This window comes from Amblyomma maculatum, chromosome 3, assembly GCF_055883805.1.
Source record: "Amblyomma maculatum isolate TAMU_Amacu chromosome 3, ASM5588380v1, whole genome shotgun sequence".
Classification (NCBI taxonomy): domain Eukaryota; kingdom Metazoa; phylum Arthropoda; class Arachnida; order Ixodida; family Ixodidae; genus Amblyomma; species Amblyomma maculatum.
In genome coordinates, this window is record NC_139346.1 from 52,438,021 (window position 1) to 52,460,958 (window position 22,938).

Here is a 22,938-nt window from a genome sequence, read left to right on the forward strand (position 1 = left end):
AGTGATATTCTATTATCATTCTTGCTTCCTTTTATGATGCTCTAGAAGCGATTGGGATTAAGTTTAGATACATGGAAGGGTGGAATGAAAAAAGCAGAACTTAGTATATTTTAGTCTCTAAATACGTTGTAGCCGCTGATCGGTAAGCGAGCCAATGTGTGGGTCCTAAGGAATGTTTAGCTTTTCGAAAAAGACTCTTCTTCTTGTTAGAAAGGCGGTTTAGAAAGCGGTTGTAACAGGGGGCGTTAGTGTTTGAATAAATTTGTTAGCTAGAAACGTAAAAATTAATAAGCTCTGAAACTTTTCTCTTGAACATATCCCGGTTTTCTTCCAGTGACTGGTCTTGCTATAGTTGTAAAAATGCGTCAACAAGGGAACTAAGTTCGCAGTTAATCGCATCACAATTGGCTCGGCGGTAGTCTCTGTCTTGAACTGTCTGTGTGCTTGCAAGTTTGACCTGGGTAGATTAAGCGAAAAATACGAAACATCATGGTCACTTAGACCAGGTAAGTGCACCACCGGCGATACAATTCCTTCTGATGACGTTAGTACAAGATCTAAAACAGATGACGTGTTAATGTAATTCGTGTTGGCAATAAGACTTTTTGTGTTAGTAAAAATCCGTGCAAAATGTGATTGGAATCAACAGGAGATAGGTCGGAAAGGGCCACGTGCTAGACCAAACAATAATGGAAAAATTAGTCACTCATGAGTATAATGTGAGCAGCACGGTATCGATGAATGATTTCGTTTAGGCAATCGTGCAAACTATCAGTAAATGAGTTTGAAGATGATGGCGATGGATAGCAAGCTCTGTTCAATTCAGTCATTCAGTCGTGTCCGACACTTCATGATCCTATGGACCATATCACGTCATACTTTCCGGTCTCTATCTTCCTAACATCACATAAGTTCATCTGCAGCACCTCGAGGATGCCATCTAACCATCGCATACGCTGCCTACCCCGTCTACGGTGACCCTCAACCTTTCAAGACAACAAATCTTTCTCCAGCGAGTCCTCTCTTCTCATCAGATGACCAAAGTAGCTGAGCTTTAACTTCAGAATTTGACCCTCCAATGAGCAGTCAGGGTTTACGGTAGACAATATTGACTGATTTGACATTCTGGCTGTCCAAGGAACTCTCATGATTCTCCGCCAGCACCACAATTAAAACGCGTCAATTCTTCGGCGGTGAGCCTTCTTCACAGTCCGACTCTCGCATCCATACATTGCAACTGGAAAGACCATAGCACGAGTTATACGGATCTTGGTTGGCAGTGTAATGTCTCTGCTCTTTACTAGGCGGTCAAGGCTAGCCATGACTCTCTTTCCCAGAAGCAGGCGTCTCCTAATTTCATGGCTGCAATCTTCTTCTGGGATAATCTTGGAGCCCAAGAAGAGAAAATCTGTCACAGCTTCCACTTCTTGTCCCTTGATGCTCCAGGACTTGATGGGGCAAGACACCATGGTCGTTGTCTTTTTAATGTTCAGTTTAAGCCCAAAATTCTCACACTCTGTTCTTGTACGCGCATCAGAAGTCTCTTGAGTTTCATACTTTCTGCCATTAAAGTGGTATCATCCGAATATCTAAGGTTGTTGATACATTTCAAAGCAATCTTCACTCCAGCTGAAGACTCGTCCAGACCGTCCTTCCTCACGATGCACTCAGCATATAGGTTAAATAGGCAGGGCGATAGTATGCTGCCTTGTCTCACTCCTTTCTCAATCGGAAACCAGTCAGTAAGACCATGCCCAGTTTTGACTGTGGCCTCTTACTCTTCATACAGGTTCCTGAGGAGACAGTTGAGGTCAATTGAAACTCCTTTCCGTTGGAGAGCTTGCCACAATCTGCTGTGATCTACGCAGTCAAACGCTTTCGCATAATCAATAAAGCAGAAGTAGATGGGTTTCTGGAACTGTCTTGCTTTTTCCATGATCCAGCGAAGGTTGGCATTCTGGTCTCTAGATCCTCTGCCCTTGCGAAACCCAGCTTGCACGTCCGGAAGCTCCCGATCCACATACTGCTGCAGCCTACCTTGGAGGATTTTAAAAAATAAGCGCGATCGTGTGGTAGTCGAAACAATCTTTGGCACTGCCTTTTTTTGGAATGGGGACATAAACTGACCTCCTCCAATCCTTTTGCCACTGCAGGGTTGTCCAAATTTGCTGACATAATGTATACAGAACGATAACAGTGTCGTCATGGTTGAGGTTTTGAAGCAACTCAGCTGGAATACAGTCAATTCCGCTAGATTTGTTCTTAACAAGGCTGGCTAAGGCCCATTCTTTACTCTTCAGGATGCCTGGCTCGAGATCTGTAATCACAACTGTCTTAAGTTGGGTTTGCACATCCTTGTCCTTCTTGCACATTTCTTCTGTGTATTCCTGCCACCTTTTCTTTATCTTTGAGGCTTCCGTGAGGTCCTTGCCTCGTTTGTCCTTTATCACGCCCAGCTTAGCACAGAAGCTTGCTTTGATATCTTTGATTGTCTTATACAGAGCTCTTGTGTTTCTCAATTGGCTGTTGTCCTCAACTGCTTGGCACTGTATGTTCAGGAAGGCATTATTATCTCTTCTTGCTATTTTCTGAAAATCCGCATTGAGAATATTGTATCTTTCTCTTTCCTCCTTAACATTTGCCATCCTCCTTTCCTCAGCTATTTTCAAAGCCCCTTCAGATAACCAAATTGCTTTCTTGCATTTCTTTTGCTTTTGAACTACCTTAGTAGCAACTTCTTGTATTATATCCCGAACATCAGTCCACATCTCTTCAGGCTCTCTGTCTTCTAGATTTAATATTTGAAATCGATTCCTTACTTCCACAGCATATTCTGATGGAATTTGATCCGGATCATACCTGAAAGACCTAGTTTTCTGCGGTTTCCCCAACCGAAGCTTAAATTTGGCAACACAAAGCTAATGATCGGTGCCACAGTCGGCCCTAGGGCTTGTTTTTACTGCTTGTATAGCGCTTCTCCATCTCTGGCGGCAAAGAATATAATCAATCGGATTCCTGTACAGACCGTCCGGTGAAGTCCATGTGTACAGGTGCCTCTTATGCTGTTGAGAATGAGTACTCGCTATGGTCAGGTTGTTTTCTTGACAAAACTCTACTAGCCTCTCCCCAGCTTCATTTGGCTCACCAAGATCGAACTTGCCTGTAATTCTAGATATTTCTTCATTCCCGACCTTAGCATTCCAGTCTCCTATGAGAAAAACGACGTCTGATGATGGAGTGCGGTTTAAAAGGCACTGCTGGTCCGCATAAAATCTCTCAACGTCAGCTCCTTCAGCAGTAGTGGTTGGTGCATATACTTTGATAACTGTTATGTTGAATAGGTGACCTTGTATCCGAAGTGAAATCATTCGGTCATTCTTGGGGTTGACCCCTAGCACTGCTTTGCCCATTCTTCTGGTTACTATGAGAGCGATCCCATTCCTTCACCTGGATTCGTGCCCACAATAAAAGACATAATGGTCGCCGGAGTTAAATTCTCCCATTCCGGTCCACTTGAGCTCGCTGATACCCAAGATATCAATGTTCAATCTGTCCATTTCTCGCTTGACGATATCCAGTTTACCTTGCGTCATAGATCTTACATTCCGTGTTGCTATGTGATATATCTCCTTGCAACATCGGACTTTCCGGTCGCTTCCCGACACATCCACAACTGAGCGTCCTTTAGGCTTTAGCCCAGCCGCTTAATTCGTCTTGGTGCTACTAGGAATCGCCCTTTGTTCATCCTCAGTAATATGTGGGACTCCTTCCAACCTGGGGGGCTCATCTTCCGGCGTCATATCATTATTGCTATTGTGACTCGTCATAGCGTTTTATTGGCGTGTAATACTGGAGTGGGTTGCCATTATCCTCTGCAGTGAACCACATTTTATCAGATATCTCTGCCGTGACCTGTCTATCTTGGGTGGCCGTACACAGCAGAGCTCATGACTTCATCGAGTTTCGCAAGCCCCTCCGCCATGACAAGGCAGTGATTCAAAAATAATCTTGTTAAAATTAAAAGTATTGCAACACCAAACGGACTCTATGACAGTTGTAATAGGGATACTAAAACATTGAAAACGCTGATTAGTAGCCAATAAGACACCTCCTCCGGTCCTATTTAAGCGATCATTGCGGTAAACAACATACTTTCTTTCCCAACAAAACATTTCGGCATTTGAAACTTTTTCTGACAACCATATTTCAGTACGTGCAATTATGTCCGCGTTACTGTAATTTATTAATGTGTTTAATTCATCTCACTTGGGAAACAATACTGCGAATGTTAGTAAAGAGCACCGGTACGATTGACAATTTGTTGTCAAATCCACCGCCCCTCGCGTTTTCCTATTTTGCAGTTTCGATCACACGACAAGTGCGCAAGGACTTCGAAGATGGCATGCTTTTGTCTAACAGTTGCGCAAGGGACTGTGCGTTTCTATCCTGTCCAATACTATATATAGTAACTTCTTCTGTGTCATACCCGTAGCATACGCCACCAAAAAGTACCTTTATCTAACGTAGTTTAAAGAGTTTACTATGCGGTTTTGCAAATTCTATGAGGTTTTTCTGATGTAGTGTGTTTCCGCACAGAAGTCCTCGTTCATGGTTATTTTAGTTTGTTTCAATAGACCACACTTGGAAAAAACTAATTCCTTCGTTCTGTACGTGGCGAATTTCACTATCAGTGGTCGAAATTTTTTCTCTGTGTAGTGATCGATTCTGTGTGTCGGAGAGATGTCATTACCTGTCAATGTGAGCTCCAGATCAGTATTGAGCACATCTAGAATTTTTTCTCCCGACTGAGAGGCTGTCTTTTTAGCGACGTCCGGTAGGCCAAAAAAGAAAAAGGTTATCACGGCGAGAGCGATCCTCAGAAGCGTCGAGGCGAGAACGAAGGGTACAGGTATCTTTTTCGACGCGGATGATAGCCTCGCGTAACTCAATCGTATCTGATTTCCACTGGTCAAAATCAGCAGTTTGGTTTTCCACGTGTTCGAGTCTTTGCCTAATGCTTCTGAGACAGCCTGCCCCTACACGTTCAGTTGAGTTATCGTTGCGCACATTATATTTTGCACTGCTTCCATTCTGATCGAACGCGCATTCAAATCTTTTACTGTCTGTAATACTTCGGCCATAATGTTAGTCGGATCATCAGGGCTTCAAGGGCTCCAACCCGAACGCGGCCTGCTGCCGGCTCCCGCTCGATCACAGAAGGCATAAACGCTGATAATGGCCTAGCCTTCACCACCGGTTGTTTTCGTCCAACCTCGTGAGGTGCGCTGTTTCCATGGACGACCTGACGATCATGCGGAAGACTTGCTCGACCTGTTCGAACGCGTGGCAACTTTCAACTCCTGGAACGACGAGACGAAGCTCAGGCAAGTCTACTTTTCTTTTAAGGATCTGCCCGAATATATTTCGAAAATCATAAGGCAGGTTTGAAGGATTGGGAGATTTTCAAGAAAACATTTTTGACTGCCTTTGCAAGTGTCGCCCGAAAGGAAAGAGCCCAGACTCTCCTTCAATCAAGACGTCAACTCCCTACCGAGCCTGTCCTGGCATACGTTGAGGAGATAAATCGCCTCTTTCGCCGCGCTGAGCCTAACATGACCGAAATGAGAAAGTAAAAGTTTTAATGTCAGGAATAAAGAGTCTGTTTTTGCAGGGCTTGTCAGGAATCCGCCAAAAACCGTGGCGGAATTGGAAATCGAAGCATCTACCATCGAGAAGACGTTGGAAACCCGGATACGTCACTACGAACGACCACTCAAACTGGAATACTCACGCTCCTACAGCAGCGCTTCTGCGAGCGGACGTAGCCTTCGAGAGATCAACCGGGTGATCATCCGGGTGACGCTCTGTTCTTAGACTTCTAAAAGGCATTTGACAAACTTCCCCACAAATGGCTTTTCTAAAGCATTCCCGTGTGAACCTTACATCCTATCATTTAGATTGGATTCGCAACTTCCTGACTTACCGGCAGCAATTTGTTCTAGCTAATAAGTGTTCATCTTCACGTACGTCTGTTATGTCCACAGTTTCCCAGGGAACCGTCCTGGGGCCTCTGCTTCTTCTTAGCTATATAAAAGACATGCCAGCTAACATACGTTCTAACGTCCGTACGTTTGCAGATGACTGGTATTTAACGCCGTATATTTCATAGCAATGACCCCCAAACTCTTCAACTGGGCATTGAAAGCGTATCAACCTGGTGCAATAAATGGTCAATGTGGTTAAACACGAAGAAAGCAATACTACTGTCTTTTTATCGTTGTCGCTCCCGGCCATCATCCCAATATTTTATCTCCAACGTTGAAATCGTCGCTCTAACAACATATAAATACCTAGTCATTTATTTAACTCGCAATATAAAAAAGTACCATCATATAACGCTGGTAACAAACGAAGCTATTCCCGTACTCGGCTATTTTCGGTCAACACTGCGCACAACTCCTTCATCAGTTAAGTTACTAGCTTATCTAACATTTATTTGTCCCAAATTAGAGTATGCATGCGCTGTTCGGGATAATTACCAAAATGATCTTTACAATGTACTAGAAGCAACATAAAACAGCGCGGAAAGAGTAAGTGTCACCGAACTAAAACAAATTGCTCACCTTACTGCCTTAGCACACCGACGCAAAATTGCTAGACTGTGCCTTTTTCACAAGTTTTACCATCACTCCCTGCTCAAGTCATCAGTCCCGCCCACCATACAAAGCCGCACGCACCAAAAAACGACCGTTTACATTCCCCCTGCCGTGACATCTGGGGATCTGTCATCTCTTTTGTTCGTAGCCTAAGGGACTGCAATGACTTTCCAAACGCCGCCGTGCTTCATTCCGACTCATAAACCTTCAGGTCATCCATCGAATGAATAATCTACTTGACAACTACTCTCTCATGTAGTACCCCTTAATTGGGTCCTTTCATATACTAATAAATAATATATAAATAAAGGTGTTTATTAAGGGAATCGCTAACAGAATCAGAACAATCTTGAACTTCTATCACGCAATAGATTAGGCAAGTTTTCGGAAAGGTTACTCTACTATCGATCATATTCATACCATCAACCAGGTAAAACAAAAGGCTTGGAATATAACAAGACGTCATACACAGCAATCACTCAATACAAGAAAAGCCTCTGACTCAGTAGAATCCTCGTGCTTATACAGGAATTGAAATACCAGGTTGTAGATGAGCCGTATGTGAAAGTACTAGAAGACATCTATGATGGCTACACAGCAAATATAGTTGCACATAACGAAAATACCAAAATTTTCAAAGAAAGATGCTAGGCAAGGAGACACGATCCCTCCAGTTCTATTTACAGCTTGCTTGGAGGAAGTTTTTAGATCATTGGTTTGTGAGCTGTTAGTGATGACGATTGATGGAGAATAGCTCTGTAATATGCAATTTGATTATAACATTGCCTTGCTAAGTAACTCAGGGGATGAACTGCACAAAAGGGTTCGTGACATAGACAGGAATAGCAGAAAAGTAGGCTTGAAAATCAGTAGATGCAGAAGACTACGGTAATGTTCAACAGCCTCGGCAAAGAACGGCAGTTCAGAATGGGTGATGAAGCACTGGTATTAAGTAGTGGGCGAATATGTCTACTTAGGAGAGGTAGTAACTGCAGATCCATACCATGAAACAAAATTAATTAGTAAAATAAAATTGAGATGGAGCACATTAGACAAGTTTTCGCTGATTATGACTAGTAGCTTACCGGTATCGCTCAAGAGGAAAGTATACAACAGTTGCATCTTACCTGTACTCACCTATGGGGCTCAAACGTGGAGGCTAACCAAGAGGGTTCTACTTAAGTTAAGGAGAACGCAGAGGGATATAGAACAAAAATGGTAGGTGTAACGTTGAGATAGGAAGCGCGCAGCATGATCAGAGAAATAACTCGAGGTAATGACATTGCAGCGGTAAAATCAAGAAGCATAAAAGGGCACGGGCAGGGAATGTAGACAACCGATGCTCGTTTAGGATAATAGAGCTCCAAGCGGGCTGGCAGGAAGGTAGGTGAGTGGATGAGGTTATGAAGTTCGCAGAGCTGAATTGGATACAAATAGCACAGGACCAGGTTCATTGGAGGAACATAAAAGTGGCCTTCGGCCTACAGTGAGTACAGTCCGGCTGATGACGACGATGAAATTTGAATAAATACTTATAAGTGTGTTATAAGAGGTGATAGCAACCCGTCAAATGTTTAAAATACACAACTCTCATATGTGCCTATACTGCAGTCTGGCTCACATAAATGCCGTGGCCCCCTTTGAAGGAGCGGCACTGTTTAGAATCTTACAAAATTCGTAAATTAAACTTAGTTGATAATAAATGTTGGTACACAATATATGTTCAATTCGTCAAAACGTTGTAATAAATAATTGGTACCGAAATTCAGCTTTACAATTGAGCGCTCTTTTTAACGAAAATGGTTCCTTCGCCAATACGGGGTTTCTTCCGGAAGGGCACACGCAGCATACGATGTTCCCTATTGGAAGAAACTGATATTCCTTGTGCCTTAAACGTCGTAATTGTAGCCACTCAACAGATGCAGTAACATGTTTGCTAACCATCAGGTCAAAAGCATAAAATGCGCTTTTCTGATGATACAAAAATGTGTCGTCTAATATTATCTTTCTCTTATGAGTTAGAAGCGCCGCGTGCACATAGGATGTGCAGATATCTTGTTTAGTAGGTTGCTCCAAGAAAACTTGGGCTTATATTTTTAAACATATGACGCACTGAGATACACATTACCGAAAACATTCTCACTGGCATAATATGTTCAAAATATGGGAAATGGTTTTTATTGTTTCATTTGGGTGCAGAAAAGATCGCTGTCTAAACAGGAATGGAAACCGGTGCCACTGCAAAGTGGTACTCACGAAGACTGTTATGTTAGCTTACGCCGTTCATGCATTCGCAAACGAGCTCGGTCGGCGGAAGGTTTATGTTGACCAGAATGCCACCTAATGTATGAGCGTGGACGAGCGCTTTTACAAACCAGGATGCCAGATGGTAGCATACTGTGTAGCAGAAGAGGTGCGAAAGACTAACACTATACACTTAAGGAATTTGAAGGATTGTTGTATTCGACTGCCTGAAAGATATTTCTGATATCTTGTCAAGTTGTCATGAAGAAAGGTACGTGAAAATACCGAGAAACGATGCGAAATCATTCAAAAGTTAAGGCTTGTTTATATATGGCTATCCTTGTGCGTAACAAAAATATCTTTACTGAAAAAAGATAAAACATTCATTGGCGAAGGAGACTATGCTAAATGAAGGAGAACTGATTTAATTCTGCTTGCTTCTTCACCTTCCAATGACGATATCCAAGACACGTCATTTAAAATAATGTCTTTCCCACTGTTCCCCATGAGCTTAATGTTCGCGGCTATAAAAATAACGTGTGGTCATTCAGTTCGGGCCCATACACAAAACCACCAATCACACGATAACCATGCGTAGTCGCTGACGAGAACGAAATATTACAATAATAAATAAAACAATTATAACATAAGATTATCACTGTTTGACAGCATCTGTAGAGTTTAATATAATGATGAGCAGAACATTGACGATAGATATGAAACATGGCTGCAAACGCAGCCATGCTTTAACTCAATGCGACTGCAGAATATTTCTGGTCACTTAGAGAGCTCCATGTTTGCTGAAATCTATAATAATTGCGAGCCTGCGTTTCTTGTTACTTGCGCACTCTGAAACGACACCTTTATACTCTGCTTGCGTTGTAGTCGAGCAAGGAGAAAGAAAAGAAAACAGGAATGTCGAAGCTTTCCGTTTTGCATGTTATTGGGCTCCAAATTCTCCACAGCTTCATTGCTTCATTTTGTCTTTACTCCACAGATTTGGACTAAGCTTTCTGTGCACACGAAGAAAAAAACCTGAGCACCGTAAAAACATAAGCGTGACCATAATCTTTTATTCACGCCATTTTAATTCCGGCTTCTTTTGCTTATCAGCTTATCTCATATTAACTGATTTAAAGACACTTGTTCATACCGTCACGGCTTCTTCTTTTTATAGACATGCGGCCATTAACATTTTGTTTTGGAGCTTTACGTCCAGTTTCTTTACATTGACGTAATTGGCGGTCGTCGTGTACCATAGTGCTATAAAGATAACAAAGCGCAATTGAGATAGGGATATTGTCTCTCAACTTGGCCGCATGCCAAAGCAAGAGTGCATGCCAAGCAGGCTCATGATGATGACGGTACGTATTAGTGGAGAAAGGGCATATCAAGCAGGGTCGGCTTAATCAACGACGAGTAAGCGTTTGGCGGAGCAGGTCTACAGACATATTTAGCACATAACGAGGCGAACGTTTTCGGTTTTATCTTAGTCCTGCCTTATTAAGCTGCATGCCTACCCACTTAGCTTAATTTTAATTGGGCCCTGCTTAATGCCTGCAAGACTGAATTGCTTAACTGCCCACACACATTACAAGGCTGCCTGGTCTGTTGTATTTTTTATTATAATGCAATTAAGATAGCTAAAGTGTAAGTTTATTAAAGCAGAAAAAGATTGCAGGTAAAAGCTCATTGTTGCAGTCAATTACCTGTACCAATTATTTTACTGACCACAAAACGAAAAGGAAGCGTAATGAAGAACAGTGCGCGTGCCAAATATTTCCTTACGTATTTTATTATATTACATAAGCAGCACACGAAAACTGTTTACGCAAACCAGTTAAGTGGCAAGGTAAACGGAAATTAAGAAAGATTATATTAATAGTCTCAGAAATCATCAAACATTTTATGTAGAAATTATTCCCACTGCTGTCAGCTATATGTTTGTTTATACAGGAAATGTAATTGTCATGTCATTCTATTTAGGAACTGCTCTTAGTCTTTGTAAAAGCTAAGGGAGAAGAACGCCTTTCATTGACTGAGCTGAGCACACTCCGTATATTGCTTCTTCATGTAAGGACAAGAGGTGGATTCCGGCCAGGAAGTAATGCAAAGAGTTATGACGGCAAATCAAGTAGAGAGATAATGTTCGTGTCAAGACCACGAACGTTTCTGAGGAAGGCATAGAAGGGCGGGGAACGGTAGGATGGTGAAGTCCACCGATACGTGACCGTCTCTACAGCCAGACGAAGGGGCTCACTTACTAGAAACAGATAGATGCTAGATTTCTAGTGAACTCATGTCAAGAGTCAGTAATAACAATGATGATTGATGACGTAGAATAACAACACAGTTATTAACTTTGGCTAATTGAGAATCTAAAGCTAAAATAATGTTTCGGTGTTCCCTTTGTAGAATAACATGAGACGTTCTAAAAAAATCAACTTTCCTTCGTCCGCATGCTCACTCAGAAATAATTGACACGGCTAAATAGAGCAGCGCGAATGATGGCGCTACAATGGTTTCCTCCAAAAATTCCTTGTCATACCTTGTACTACTCCGAACGTGACTGTAAGCCAGGTAATGTTGGGCGCGAATGCAGACGCGACAAGCCCCGCGCAAGCCATCATTCCGCCCACGAGTGTTATCTGGTAGAGAGAAAGTTTGTGCTGTGCCAGGCTCACCAGCAGACCTGCAGAGAAATGAGGAATTCCGCAGCGGTAAGTGACCACGATGTTGCAGGGTAAAATTGGAGAATATTCACATTTAACAATGACGAATTGTTGTCACCATAAAATCCATTGAGATCGACATGACTTTCAGTGTAACCTCAAAACGCCTTCTTTGATTCGCTTCACGCTCCATTTCACGCACTCATGAATGTGTGCGTTTGCATTTGTTGGCCAATCAGGATAATGAACATGAGATATGCCTCAGACAAAATGTGCGTGCCAATAATCCTATTGGTGTGCATTAATTCATAATAGTGTGCTCCGTCACGATAGAAATGCATCTAAAATCTGGCTTTACACTTTCATGCTCATTGGAAAGAGCAAATATGCAGGCAAGGTAGGCGCATGTACTGCTTTCAGGCCTTTTAATAAGTGGAATCGTACTATAAAAGTTGAAGTTGTGCAAGTTAGTTCTGTAAGCTCATCTTCACATTATTCAAATTTTACGCAGGGCAGTCCACGCATATGCGCATATACAGGGAGGCCACTGTACGGAACAGAGTTAGAATGCGGGAAAAAATTGCAATCAATCAAAACATCACTCAATCATTTAATCAGTCCATCAATCAATCAATTTTTATTTCAAACACAACAACACCAACAGAAGTAACATTGCAACAAGCATCTGGATCCCTAGCTTGCAGGCTAGTTGGGTTCCATGCACATAATGTCCCCAAAAAGTATTTAGTAGACAGCACAGACACCTGGCAAAATTTCAAAAGGATTAAAAGAGTCACAACCTATTCTAATAGTGCGACTTTAGCTGTGCAGATTTGGTATTTTGCTTTATTTCTATAAGGATTTCATTCCATATTGTAGTCCCTACAGACAGAATAGTTCTTTTTCATACACATGTTTGCTACTTTGGATGAGAAAATTGTTCTTCGCTTAGCTTCGTGATCTGTACTGTGAGGACACAATTTGAGATGAGGGTAAAGGATAGCAGCACAGGACATGATAAGTATATGAGGTGTCCCAGTTAAAGTTAACAAAACTTTAAGTAAAAAGCAGTGCCCCAAACATAAGAAACAAGACGTAACAATTTGGAAGCTGTTTACTTCATTGAAAACGTGCTTACTAAAAGTGTGCGTTAACTAAACATTTTGAAAATACTTGAACATTGATCACGGCCGCCTTCATAAATATTGTGAAAGAAGGCTAGGTTGAGATGGCAAGGTCGTGACGGCAAGGCCAGCGATGCCTTGTCTAGCGTTTTAATCCGATGACAAAACCCAGGCGCGTGCCGGAGCCGGCGCCGCGGGACGATGAGGATGGTATGTACAAATGAAAGAGGAAGATCATGGCATGTACAAATTAAAGAACATCCACGGAACGCTCACACAATCTGCCCGGGGGGTCGGAAGCGGCCAGCCTGGCCGCTCCTACCTAACCGATGCATTGCGGCGCACAAACGGTTTCAGGCGAGACACATGAACAATTTCAGTTCCACGGTGGCGTCGATCAGCTGGGGGATTAACAGGCGTCACTTTGTAGTTCACTGGGGAAGTTTGGCTTATGACCTCATAGGGACCTACGTAGCGGTGGTGGAATTTGTCACTAAGGCCAGGGGTGCGCAATGGTGTGTAAAGCAGTACTTCGTCACCAGGACGAAAAGAGACCAGTCGATGTGTAGAATCATAGCGAGTCTTGCGGACTTCCTGGCACGCTGCCGTGTTGAGGCGGGCAAGATGACGGCATCCGGCCGCACGAGATAAAAAATGGGTAGGTAATGATGTGGAGTAGTCGGGCGTAGAGAAGAAGGAAGCGTCGAGAATTGTAGTGGGAGGACGGCCATAAACAAGGAAAAATGGAGAGTAACCGGTAGTTCGCTGTACTGCTGTATTATAGGCGAATGTGACGAATGGTAGAATAGTGTCCCAATTTCGATGATCTGGTGTGATGTACATTGATATCATGTCCGACAAGGTGCGATGAAATCGCTCAGTCAGACCGTTAGTCTGGGGATGGTAGCTTGAGGTTGTCTTATGAAGGGTGGATGAGGCGTGAAGAACTTCTGCAACGACTTTAGATACGAAGGCTGTACCGCGGTCACTTAGGAGCACCCGAGGAGCGCCATGACGCAATACAATTGATCGCAAAAAGAAATTTGCTACTTCTTCAGCGGAACCAGTCGGTACAGGGGCTGTCTCAGCGTAGCGTGTGAGGTGGTCGACAATTGTTATAATCCAATGGTTACCCCTATAGGAGAGAAGTAGGGGACCATATAAGTCGATGCCGACTACGTCGAATGGCGTTGTGGGACAAGGAAGAGGTTGTAGAAGGCCAGCGGGCGAAGAAGTCAGCCGTTTGCGACGTTGGCACAGAGGGCAGGATGCGACGTATTTCGCAACGGTGGAAGATAAGCCAGGCCAAAAGAATTGTTTTCTCTCGCGGTCGTAGGTTTTGTCAAAACCAAGGTGACCTGCAGTAGCGTCATCGTGGAGAGCCGGCAGTATACGTGGGCGAAGCACACGCGGCGCGACTGGGATCCAGTGAGTTCCATCAGGGCAATACACGTAGCGGAGTAGGATGCCATCTTCGAGCTTGAAATTGCGAAGCTGTCGGCGAAGCCTAGCATTGGGCGGGTCCGAAGCGCCGATAAGGCGGTCGATGATGGGACGGCAGTAGGCATCGGCTAATTGCTGTGAGCGGAGAGCGTGCTTGTTCTCAGAGTCGTCAAAACAAACGGTTGTGATATACGTCGGGCAAAGAGATGGTCGGCTCTGGTCAGAGGTGGAAATGAATTGGGAAGAAAAGCAGCAAGTGGATTCCGAAAGGGGACAGCGAGAGAGAGCGTCGGCGTCTTGGTGTTGCGACCAGATTTATAAGTGACGTCGAAATGGTATTCTTGCAGGCGTAGAATCCAGCGGCCAAGTCGGCCTGTAAAAGTTTGAGTGAAGACAACCAGCAAAGAGCATGGTGGTCGGTCACAACTGTGAAGTTCCGACCGTATATGTAAGGGCGAAATTTTTGGACAGCCCAGACGACAGCAAGACACTCCTGCTCGGTAATGGTGTAGTTTTTCTCAGCTGGAGTGAGAGTCCGACCAGCAAAGGCAATCACTTTCTCACGCGATGTTGCATCACGCTGCAGAAGTACAGCGCCAAGACCGTGACCACTGGCATCGGTGTGCAGGATAGTTGGAGCGCTGTCACTGAAGTGGCCAAGAACAGGATCTGATGTGAGGGCGTGCTCGAGGTCATTAAAAGCAGTTTCGCACTGCTCAGTCCACACGAAAGGGCTGCGTGCTTTAAGTAGCTCATGAAGTGGTGCAGCAATAGTTGCCAAATGCCTTATAAAACGCCGGAAATAGGACGCGAGGCCGAGTAAACTGCGCAAATCTGTAGTCCGTTGTGGACGAGCAAAGTTCAAGACCGCGATTATTTTTTCAGGATCTGGGCGAATGCCGTCATGGCTGACCAGATGTCCCAATATTCTAATTTCCTTCTGTGCAAAGTGGCACTTCTTGGTGTTGAGCTAAAGGCCTGCCGAAGCGAGACAGGTGAGGACTTCATTCAGGCGCGTGAGATGGTCATTAAAGGTTGCCGAAAAGAGTACAGTGTCGATCATTCTTTCAAATGTCGCTGGTGCGTTACAAAGTCCGAAAGGCATAACATTAAATTCGTGAAGGCCATCGGGTGTTGCGAAAGCGGTTTTTCCTTTGTCGTCCTCATGCATAGGTATTTGCCAATAATCTGAGCGAAGGTACATGGTCGAGAAATATTCGGAGCCTTGGAGGGAGTCAAAGGCGCCATCAATTCGCGGCATCGGATATACATCTTTGCGGGTAAGTTTGTTGAGTGCGCGGTAATCAACACAAAAGCGTACCGAGCCGTCCTTTTTTTTAACTAGCACTACTTGGGAGGACGATGGGCTTGTTGAAGGACGAATTATATTGCGATTGAGCATGCCATTTACATTTTCTTCAATTACTTTTCGTTCAGAAAGGGAAACCCGATAAGGCCGTCGGCAAACGATAGAGTTACCTTCAGTAATGATGCGATGGTGCGCAACACTAGTCCGTCCCAGTTGTGTGGAAGTGGCATCGAAAATGGCTTGGTGGTGTCGAAGCAATGTCAGCAGTTCTTGGCGTTGGTTCGGCGGGAGTTTAGGATTAATAGTATTTGCGAGAACAGAAAGAGAGACGTCTGATGAAACACTCTGCTGAGGCGGAGGGGCGGTGAGCACCATCAGGGAAAAAGTTTGAACATCCACCATACAATTCAGAGAAGTTCCTTTTGGGAGCACGAGGGATTCACGTGAAGTGTTAGTGGCCACTACTGTCGCGGGGCCGTTGTGGAACCGGAAAAGACTTGACGGGAAGGCGATGCCGCGTGCAAGATGACTATATGATGGTGCTATGAGTACGTCCCCGTCAGTGATGTGGTCAGAAACAACAGTAAGCAGTTTTTCGCACTGAGGAGGCAAAACAGTATCAGCGGCGGCAACGAGGGGATGATGTCAGATGAAAAATCGCTGTCTGTCATATGGATAACACGGTCACCACAAGAAATTAACGCTGAAGCGGTTGAGAAAAAATCCCACCCGAAAATCATGAGATGCGCACAAGGTGAGAGCACAACAAACTGCACATGATGGCGGATGCCGTCGATAACAACTCGTACGGTGCACTTCGCTGAAGGGCGCAAAGGGACGTCATTGGCTCCACGGAGTTCAGGCCCATCATCTGGGGTTGTCACTTTTCGCAAACGGTAGCACAAATCAGCGTGAATGACAGAAATTGCAGCCCCTGTATCAATCAAAGCTTCAACTGGTAAACCTTCAGCGATAACAGCAATCACGTTATACGGGCGATCAGGAGGACTTTTAGTAAGTTCGCAGAGTGCAGTTTGACCTCCGGAAACTGCAACACTTAGTTTTCCGGATGGCGGACAGGGAGAGCGGTAGCGGGGCGGAGAGGGGAAACTGAGCGGCGGTATGGGGATGTGGACCAGCGTCGGGATACACGGTTCCCACGAGGCTCAGAGGAAGATACTGGAGGTGGGGAGGATCGTGGAGGTGGGCTTGGAATAGACCGGCGTTGATAATATGAGGTTGAAGGCATGTCGCATTCGAAGGTGTCGTAACCACGGCGCTCGTTCTGAAGGCGGCGACGACAGAAGCGGGATATATGTCCTCTAATACCACAGTAATAGCAGACTGGTCGGGGGGACGCCAAGGTGCGTAATTGGGTTGTGTAGGTTGAGCCATCACCATTGCATTGACGTGATTGTATGTTGTTGCCGGTTGGGGCGGGGGAACCAAAGAAGGGGGGGGGGTGCAGTGACGTGCGCGTAGGTCGGCGCTGGGCGGATTGCAGAAGGTTCGGATGTCATAGGGCGGCTGATGGTTGCTAACTCTTCTTTAATCATGTTGCGGAGAACGGCGTCATTAGGAGGTGCGGAAGAATGATCGCACCCATGCCGACAGAAAGGATTGAGGGCTTGAAGCTCCTCGCGGATGATTGCTCGAATCATTGCCCGCAGATCAAGGTCAGCAGAGGTCGGACCAGTTGCGAAGCCGGGCTGTAATAGAGAGGACTGCAGCTGGTCGAGGCGTTGACAGGTTGTAATAATTGAATCAACACTTGAAGGATTCTGGGCAACTAAGGTGTGATATGCCATAGCATTGATCCCTTTTAAGACGTGGTGCACACGTTCAGGTTCCGTCATGGTGGGACTAATGCGCCGACAAAGTGCAAGAACAGCCTCTATGTAAGACGCATGTGATTCATCGGGACCTTGAAGGCGGGAAGCGAGCTTGTTTCTCGTGATCTGAGTCCGAACTGCCGGGTCGGAGAAGTATTGTCGGAATTGCTGTTTGAAAGTGGTCCAGTTAGTAGTGTGGGGTTCGCGATTAATGAACCAGTTTCTGGCGACCTCAATTAGAACGAAACGTTGAGGAATTTTAAAGCATCGTCCCACCGGTTATAGGCACTGCAGCGTTCATATGTGTCGAGCCAGTCATCCACGTCTTCGTCACGACGACCAGCGAACAGCGGTGGGTCGCATTGATGTGTGGGCAGAGTCGGAGGCGTCGGTGCAGCCGAGGTAGAGGGTCCGACCGGGTCGGGATTGCTCTCGGTGGACATGATTATGGTGGTAGTTGCCAAACGGCGACCGGAACGTAGCTCCAGCGAGAGGCAGCAAGGGGATCGAATTCGACCTCCACCACTTATGAAAGAAGGCTAGGTTGAGACGGCAAGGTCGTGACGGCAAGGCCAGCGATGCCTTGTCTAGCGTTTTAATCCGATGACAAAACCCAGGCGCGTGCCGGAGCCGGCGCCGCGGGACGATGATGATGGTATGTACAACGGAAAGAGGAAGATTATGGCATGTACAAATTAAAGAACATCCACGGAAGGCTCACAATATTATGTACCTATCGACCTATACTCTTTTCCGGATGGGTGGGTATAATTTGTGCATCAAATAGGTAATACGTGTTAGAAGGCCACGTCAGGCAGGCAAAACATCACTTTGAGAAATCAAAATCTTCGGTAGAGAAATAGCTTTTATTTTTTAGAACAGCTCTGGTGAAGGGTTGTCTGAAATACTCTAATGAAATAAAAAAAAAAACGACGGGTAATCTTAATGTGATGATGGAGTGCTGAGCAGAAAGGATATGCTAGGGAACCTGGCGGCTAATTGTAGCGCCTTATTTACGGACACTGATTTGGGAATTATTGATATTGTAGGGGTGTGTTTATTCGGTGAACCCAGGTGATTCCAGCCGCTCAGGGGAGACTCGCAGCGAAGCGTCAGGCGTGGCGAAAGAGCAAGGCAGCGAACAACTTCTTCGTCCTTGAGAGCGGCAGCACGCGACGCATGTCAGTGGTTATATCGATGAAGATTACCACACTACAGTTTCCCCCCGGGCAGAGAAGGAGCCATCCTAGCGACTCATGGTGCCGAAAGGACAGACGGATCGTAGTAGGGCTTGATTCGGTCCACATGAACTATTTCGTGTCCACGGCGACGCAAGTCCGCAGATGGCGTAACCGGCTGAACTACGTAGTTCACAGGAGATGTTTTTTGAAGGACTCGGTATGGACCGTGATACCGAGCAAGAAGCTTCTTTGACAGGCCGGCGGTTGTGGCAGGAACCCAGAGCCACACCAGGGAGTTGGGCGCATATGAAGGCGCCTCACCAGTGTCACGATGGTGTTTTTGTTGCCACTGATTTTCCTTTGTAAGCGAACGAGCGAGCTGACGGCATTCTTCTGCGTACTGGGCGGCGTCCGAGAGTGGCGTCGATTCAGAAACATCAGGGCGGTAGGGAAAAGGCGCGTCCATTGTGCAGGTTGGCTCGCGCCCGTAAAGAAGAAAAAAGGGAGAAAATCCGGTGGTGGTCTGTATCGCAGTGTTGTACGCGTAGGTTACGAAGGGAAGAACGTGGTCCCAGTTGGAATGAGCGTCGTTGACGTACATGGCCAGCATGTCACTCAGAATACGGTTGAAGCGTTCTGTCAGGCCATTCGTCTGAGGGTGGTAAGAAGTAGCGGTGCGATGAATGATGCGACATTTTTTCAGTAGGGCCTCGAGAGCGTCGCACAAGAAAACGCGTCCGCGGTCACTGAGTCCCGTGGCGAAGAATCAAGTTGTTGAGAATGAACAAAGCAACGTCTCTTGCAGAGGCAGAGGGTAACGGTGATGTTTCAGTGTAGCGAGTCAGATGGTCTACTGCCACAATAATCCACCGGTTTCCAGCAGGAGTAGTCGGAAGAGGGCCATAGAGATCTATGCCAACGCGGTCAAACGGACGAGCAGGGCAGGGTAACGGCTGCAACGAAACGGAAAGGTCGGAGCTGCCGGCAAGGAGCTGGGTCAGAGGAGCGATGATAGAGGCGAAGTTCAAGATGAAACGTCGAAAGTAGGAGCAGAGGCCGATAAAGCTCCGAAGCTGCTTCAAGGAGGTTGGCTTCGGGAACTCTGCAACTGCGCGAAGTTTGGTGGGGTCGGGAAGAATGCCGTCCTTAGAAACTACGTGGCCTAAAATTGTGAGTTTTCGGGCGGCAAAGTGGCACTTCTTCAAATTCAACTGAAGCCCAGCGCCGGCGAGACACGTGAGGACATCCTTTAGGCGGAGAAGGTGAGAAGAAAAGTCGGCAGAAAAAACTACGATGTCGTCCAGATAACAAAGACAGGTCTGCCACTTGAGTCCACGAAGAACAGTGTCCATCAGGCGCTCGAAAGTAGCCGGGGCATTGCAGAGGCTAAAGGGCATAACGTTGAACTCGTATAATCCATCCGGTGTTATAAAGGCAGTTTTCGAGCGGTCATTATCAGCCTTCGGTACTTGCCAGTAGCCGGAGCGCAAATCCAAAGAGGAGAAATACTCGGCTCCCTGTAAACAGTCCAAGGCGTCGTCGATTCGCGGCAAAGGATAGACATCTTTGCGTGTGATTTTGTTAAGCCTACGGTAATCGACGCAAAACCGGATGGAACCAACTTTCTTGGTGACCAAAACAACCGGAGAAGCCCATGGACTATTAGATGGCTGTATGACGCCCCGGCGAAGCATGTCGTCCACGTTGTCAGCAATGACTTGGCGCTCAGAGGCCGACACGCGATAAGGACGCTGTCGTAAAGGTGCGTTTGTACCAGTGTCGATTGCGTGCGTAACGACAGACGTGCGACCCAGAGCAGTGTGAGGAAGGTCGAAGGCAGAAGTGAAGTTCTGTAGAAGAGCAGCGAGTTGATCGCGTTGTGCGGGTGGGAGATCTGCGTCAATAGCTTGTTGAAGAACATCGGGTGGTGTCGAAGCGGTCGCTGTATCGCAAGAGCTGAGCACATTAACGTCTAATGAAGTAGGCGTGGCAGGAAGAGTATTTACAAGCTCGGGATCAAGTTCTTCAATACGACCGAGACACTCGCCGCGTAGCAGGACGGACGGGCACGAAAATGGATTTGAGACGTACATTGCACTAAGGCCATCTTCGAACTTGAGGACAGCAAATGGAAGCAGGAGGCAGGGATGGCGTGAAGCGGCGTCGGAAGGTGTGAAGAAGACAGTCGAACTAATAACGCTTTCACAGGAGAGTGGAACGAGGGCAGCAGAAAATGGAGGAATGTCTGTGTCACTGGCGACGAGGAGTTTTGCAGGCCGGGTAGGGACGTCACACAAGACGGTATCACAAAGAGGTAAAAAGGAAACTTCCGCGCGGGCGCAGTCAATAACGGCATGATGAGCGGAAAGGAAATCGTAGCCCAGGATGATGTCGTGTGAGCAGTGAGCCAGTACAATAAACTCGATGGTGTATAAGACGTCTTCGATGAGAACACGGGCCGTGCACGCTGCTGAGGGATGAATGCGCTGGGATGAAGCGGTGCGAAGCGAAAAGTCGGGTAGTGCGGTGGTCACCTTGCGAAGACGACGGCAAAGAGATTCACTGATGACGGATACGGCAGCGCCCGTGTCAACAAGAGCGAGTATTGCGACACCGTCGACGAACACTTGTATTACGTTTGCGGGAGAAGACGGAGGACTTGAAGAGTTCGAACCAAGCGCAGTTCTTGCCCCGGGAACTGCGACTGTTAGTTTCCCTCAACAGCGCCGGTAGAACGTCGGGGAAGCGGGGATGGTGAACGGCGACGAGGGGAAGATGATCGGCGAGAGGTATACGTTTGATCGTCCCGAGGAACGAACTCGGAACCGGGTTGAGTTCTCGGCGAGGGCTGGTCGGCGTCGTACGTGTAGTTCCAGGGGTCAGGGCAAGAAGGTGGAAGGCGTTGGCGGCAAAGACGGGCTACATGGCCCGGCAGCCCACAAGAGTAGCAAATTGGCCGGTTGTCTGCGGTGCGCCAAGGGTTCGTAGGGCGTTGGCGTACCCTTGGAATACGGACATGGAACGCCGACCCAGGCGATGGTGAAGGATGGTTGGAAGGGGCGGCCTGGTAGGAAACAGGTGCGGTTGGCATTAGCGGCCTGGCCGCAACTTGGGCGTACGTTAGTGGTGCCGTTACTTGCGGTGGCACGGGGCTGGTCGGAAGCACTGGGCTGGGCGAGAGCACGGAACTGGGCGAAAGGACATCAGCGATATGGTCTTGCACGGCACGCCGTATGGTAGGGGCCAAAGACGGAGCCATGTCAGGAACAAGGCGACCAGTGTCTTGTAATTGAGGGACCAGGGATAGCTGGCGGGCGGCCTCTTCGCGAACGAAGGCTTTTATCTGTTGAATCAAAGGGCTGTCCTCAGATGAAGTAGAACCACCCAGTGCTAGTGTAGAAATGGTGTCGTCTCTAAAACCGGACCGCCGGGTAGAAGCGCGCTGCTTTCGAAGCTCGTCGTAGCTCTGGCAAAGTTTAATCACTTCACTGACGGAGGCAGGATTTTTCAGCCAGAGCATCTGACACGCGTCCTCGGAGATACCTTTCAAGATGTGTCCGATCTTAGCCGCTTCGGACATTACTGGGTCGACACGTTTGCACAGGTCAACGATGTCCTCTATATAAATTGTGAATGACTCTTCGGCATGCTGTGTGCGCTCACGCAAGCGTTGTTCTGCTCGGAGTTTGCGAACTGCAGGACGGCCAAACACTTCCGAAAAATTCTTCTTAAATGCAGACCAAGATGGCAGGTCTGCCTCATGGTTGCGAAACCAGAGGTTCGCCACGTCGGTCAGGTAAAAGATTACGTTACCTAGCTTAATAGTGTCGTCCCATCTGTTATAACTGCTGACACGTTCATACGCCGACAACCAGTCGTCGACGTCTTGGTCAGCCGTGCCACTGAAGAGGCATGGATCACGCTGCCGTAGAACGCCAGAACACAGTACCGTGGTTGGTAGGGGCGCCGATGTCGAGGTGGTCTCGTCTGGCATGGTGGAAGCAGTGGTCAACGTGCGGCTTCTAAGTTCCAGGGTGGGTGGGAACGTACCCCGCACCTCCACCAATTGTAGGGGTGTGTTTATTCGGTGAACCCAGGTGATTCCAGCCGCTCAGGGGAGACTCGCAGCGAAGCGTCAGGCGTGGCGAAAGAGCAAGGCAGCGAACAACTTCTTCGTCCTTGAGAGCGGCAGCACGCGACGCATGTCAGTGGTTATATCGATGAAGATTACCACACTACAATATCCAAGGCGTGTTTTTGTACAATGCGAATGCTACTGGCCCTAGCACGTTCCATAAACGTTCAGCAGGATAGTATGGCTTGTAATAAGTACACTGGTTGGTTAAGATACGAAATATTTGTTTCATGATAAACTGGACTCAAAATCATCAGACATACAATCGACAGCATGACTGTTCAACCATTCGCCATATTCAATAAAAATATGTTTGTAGAATCTCGTACACCAGACAAGGTT

The 22,938-nt window shown here is 46.6% G+C and overlaps 1 protein-coding gene across 1 annotated transcript in view; it reads right to left on the reverse strand.

Annotated features, from left to right (window-relative positions):
- LOC146194761 (monocarboxylate transporter 9-like) overlaps positions 1-22,938 on the reverse strand; it is a 55,938-nt gene that overhangs the window by 22,289 nt on the left and 10,711 nt on the right. Inside the window, exon 2 of the mRNA XM_084596115.1 lies at positions 11,449-11,592. Coding sequence (XP_084452241.1) covers positions 11,449-11,592 — 144 coding nt within the window. The remainder of the gene's footprint in view (positions 1-11,448; positions 11,593-22,938) is intronic.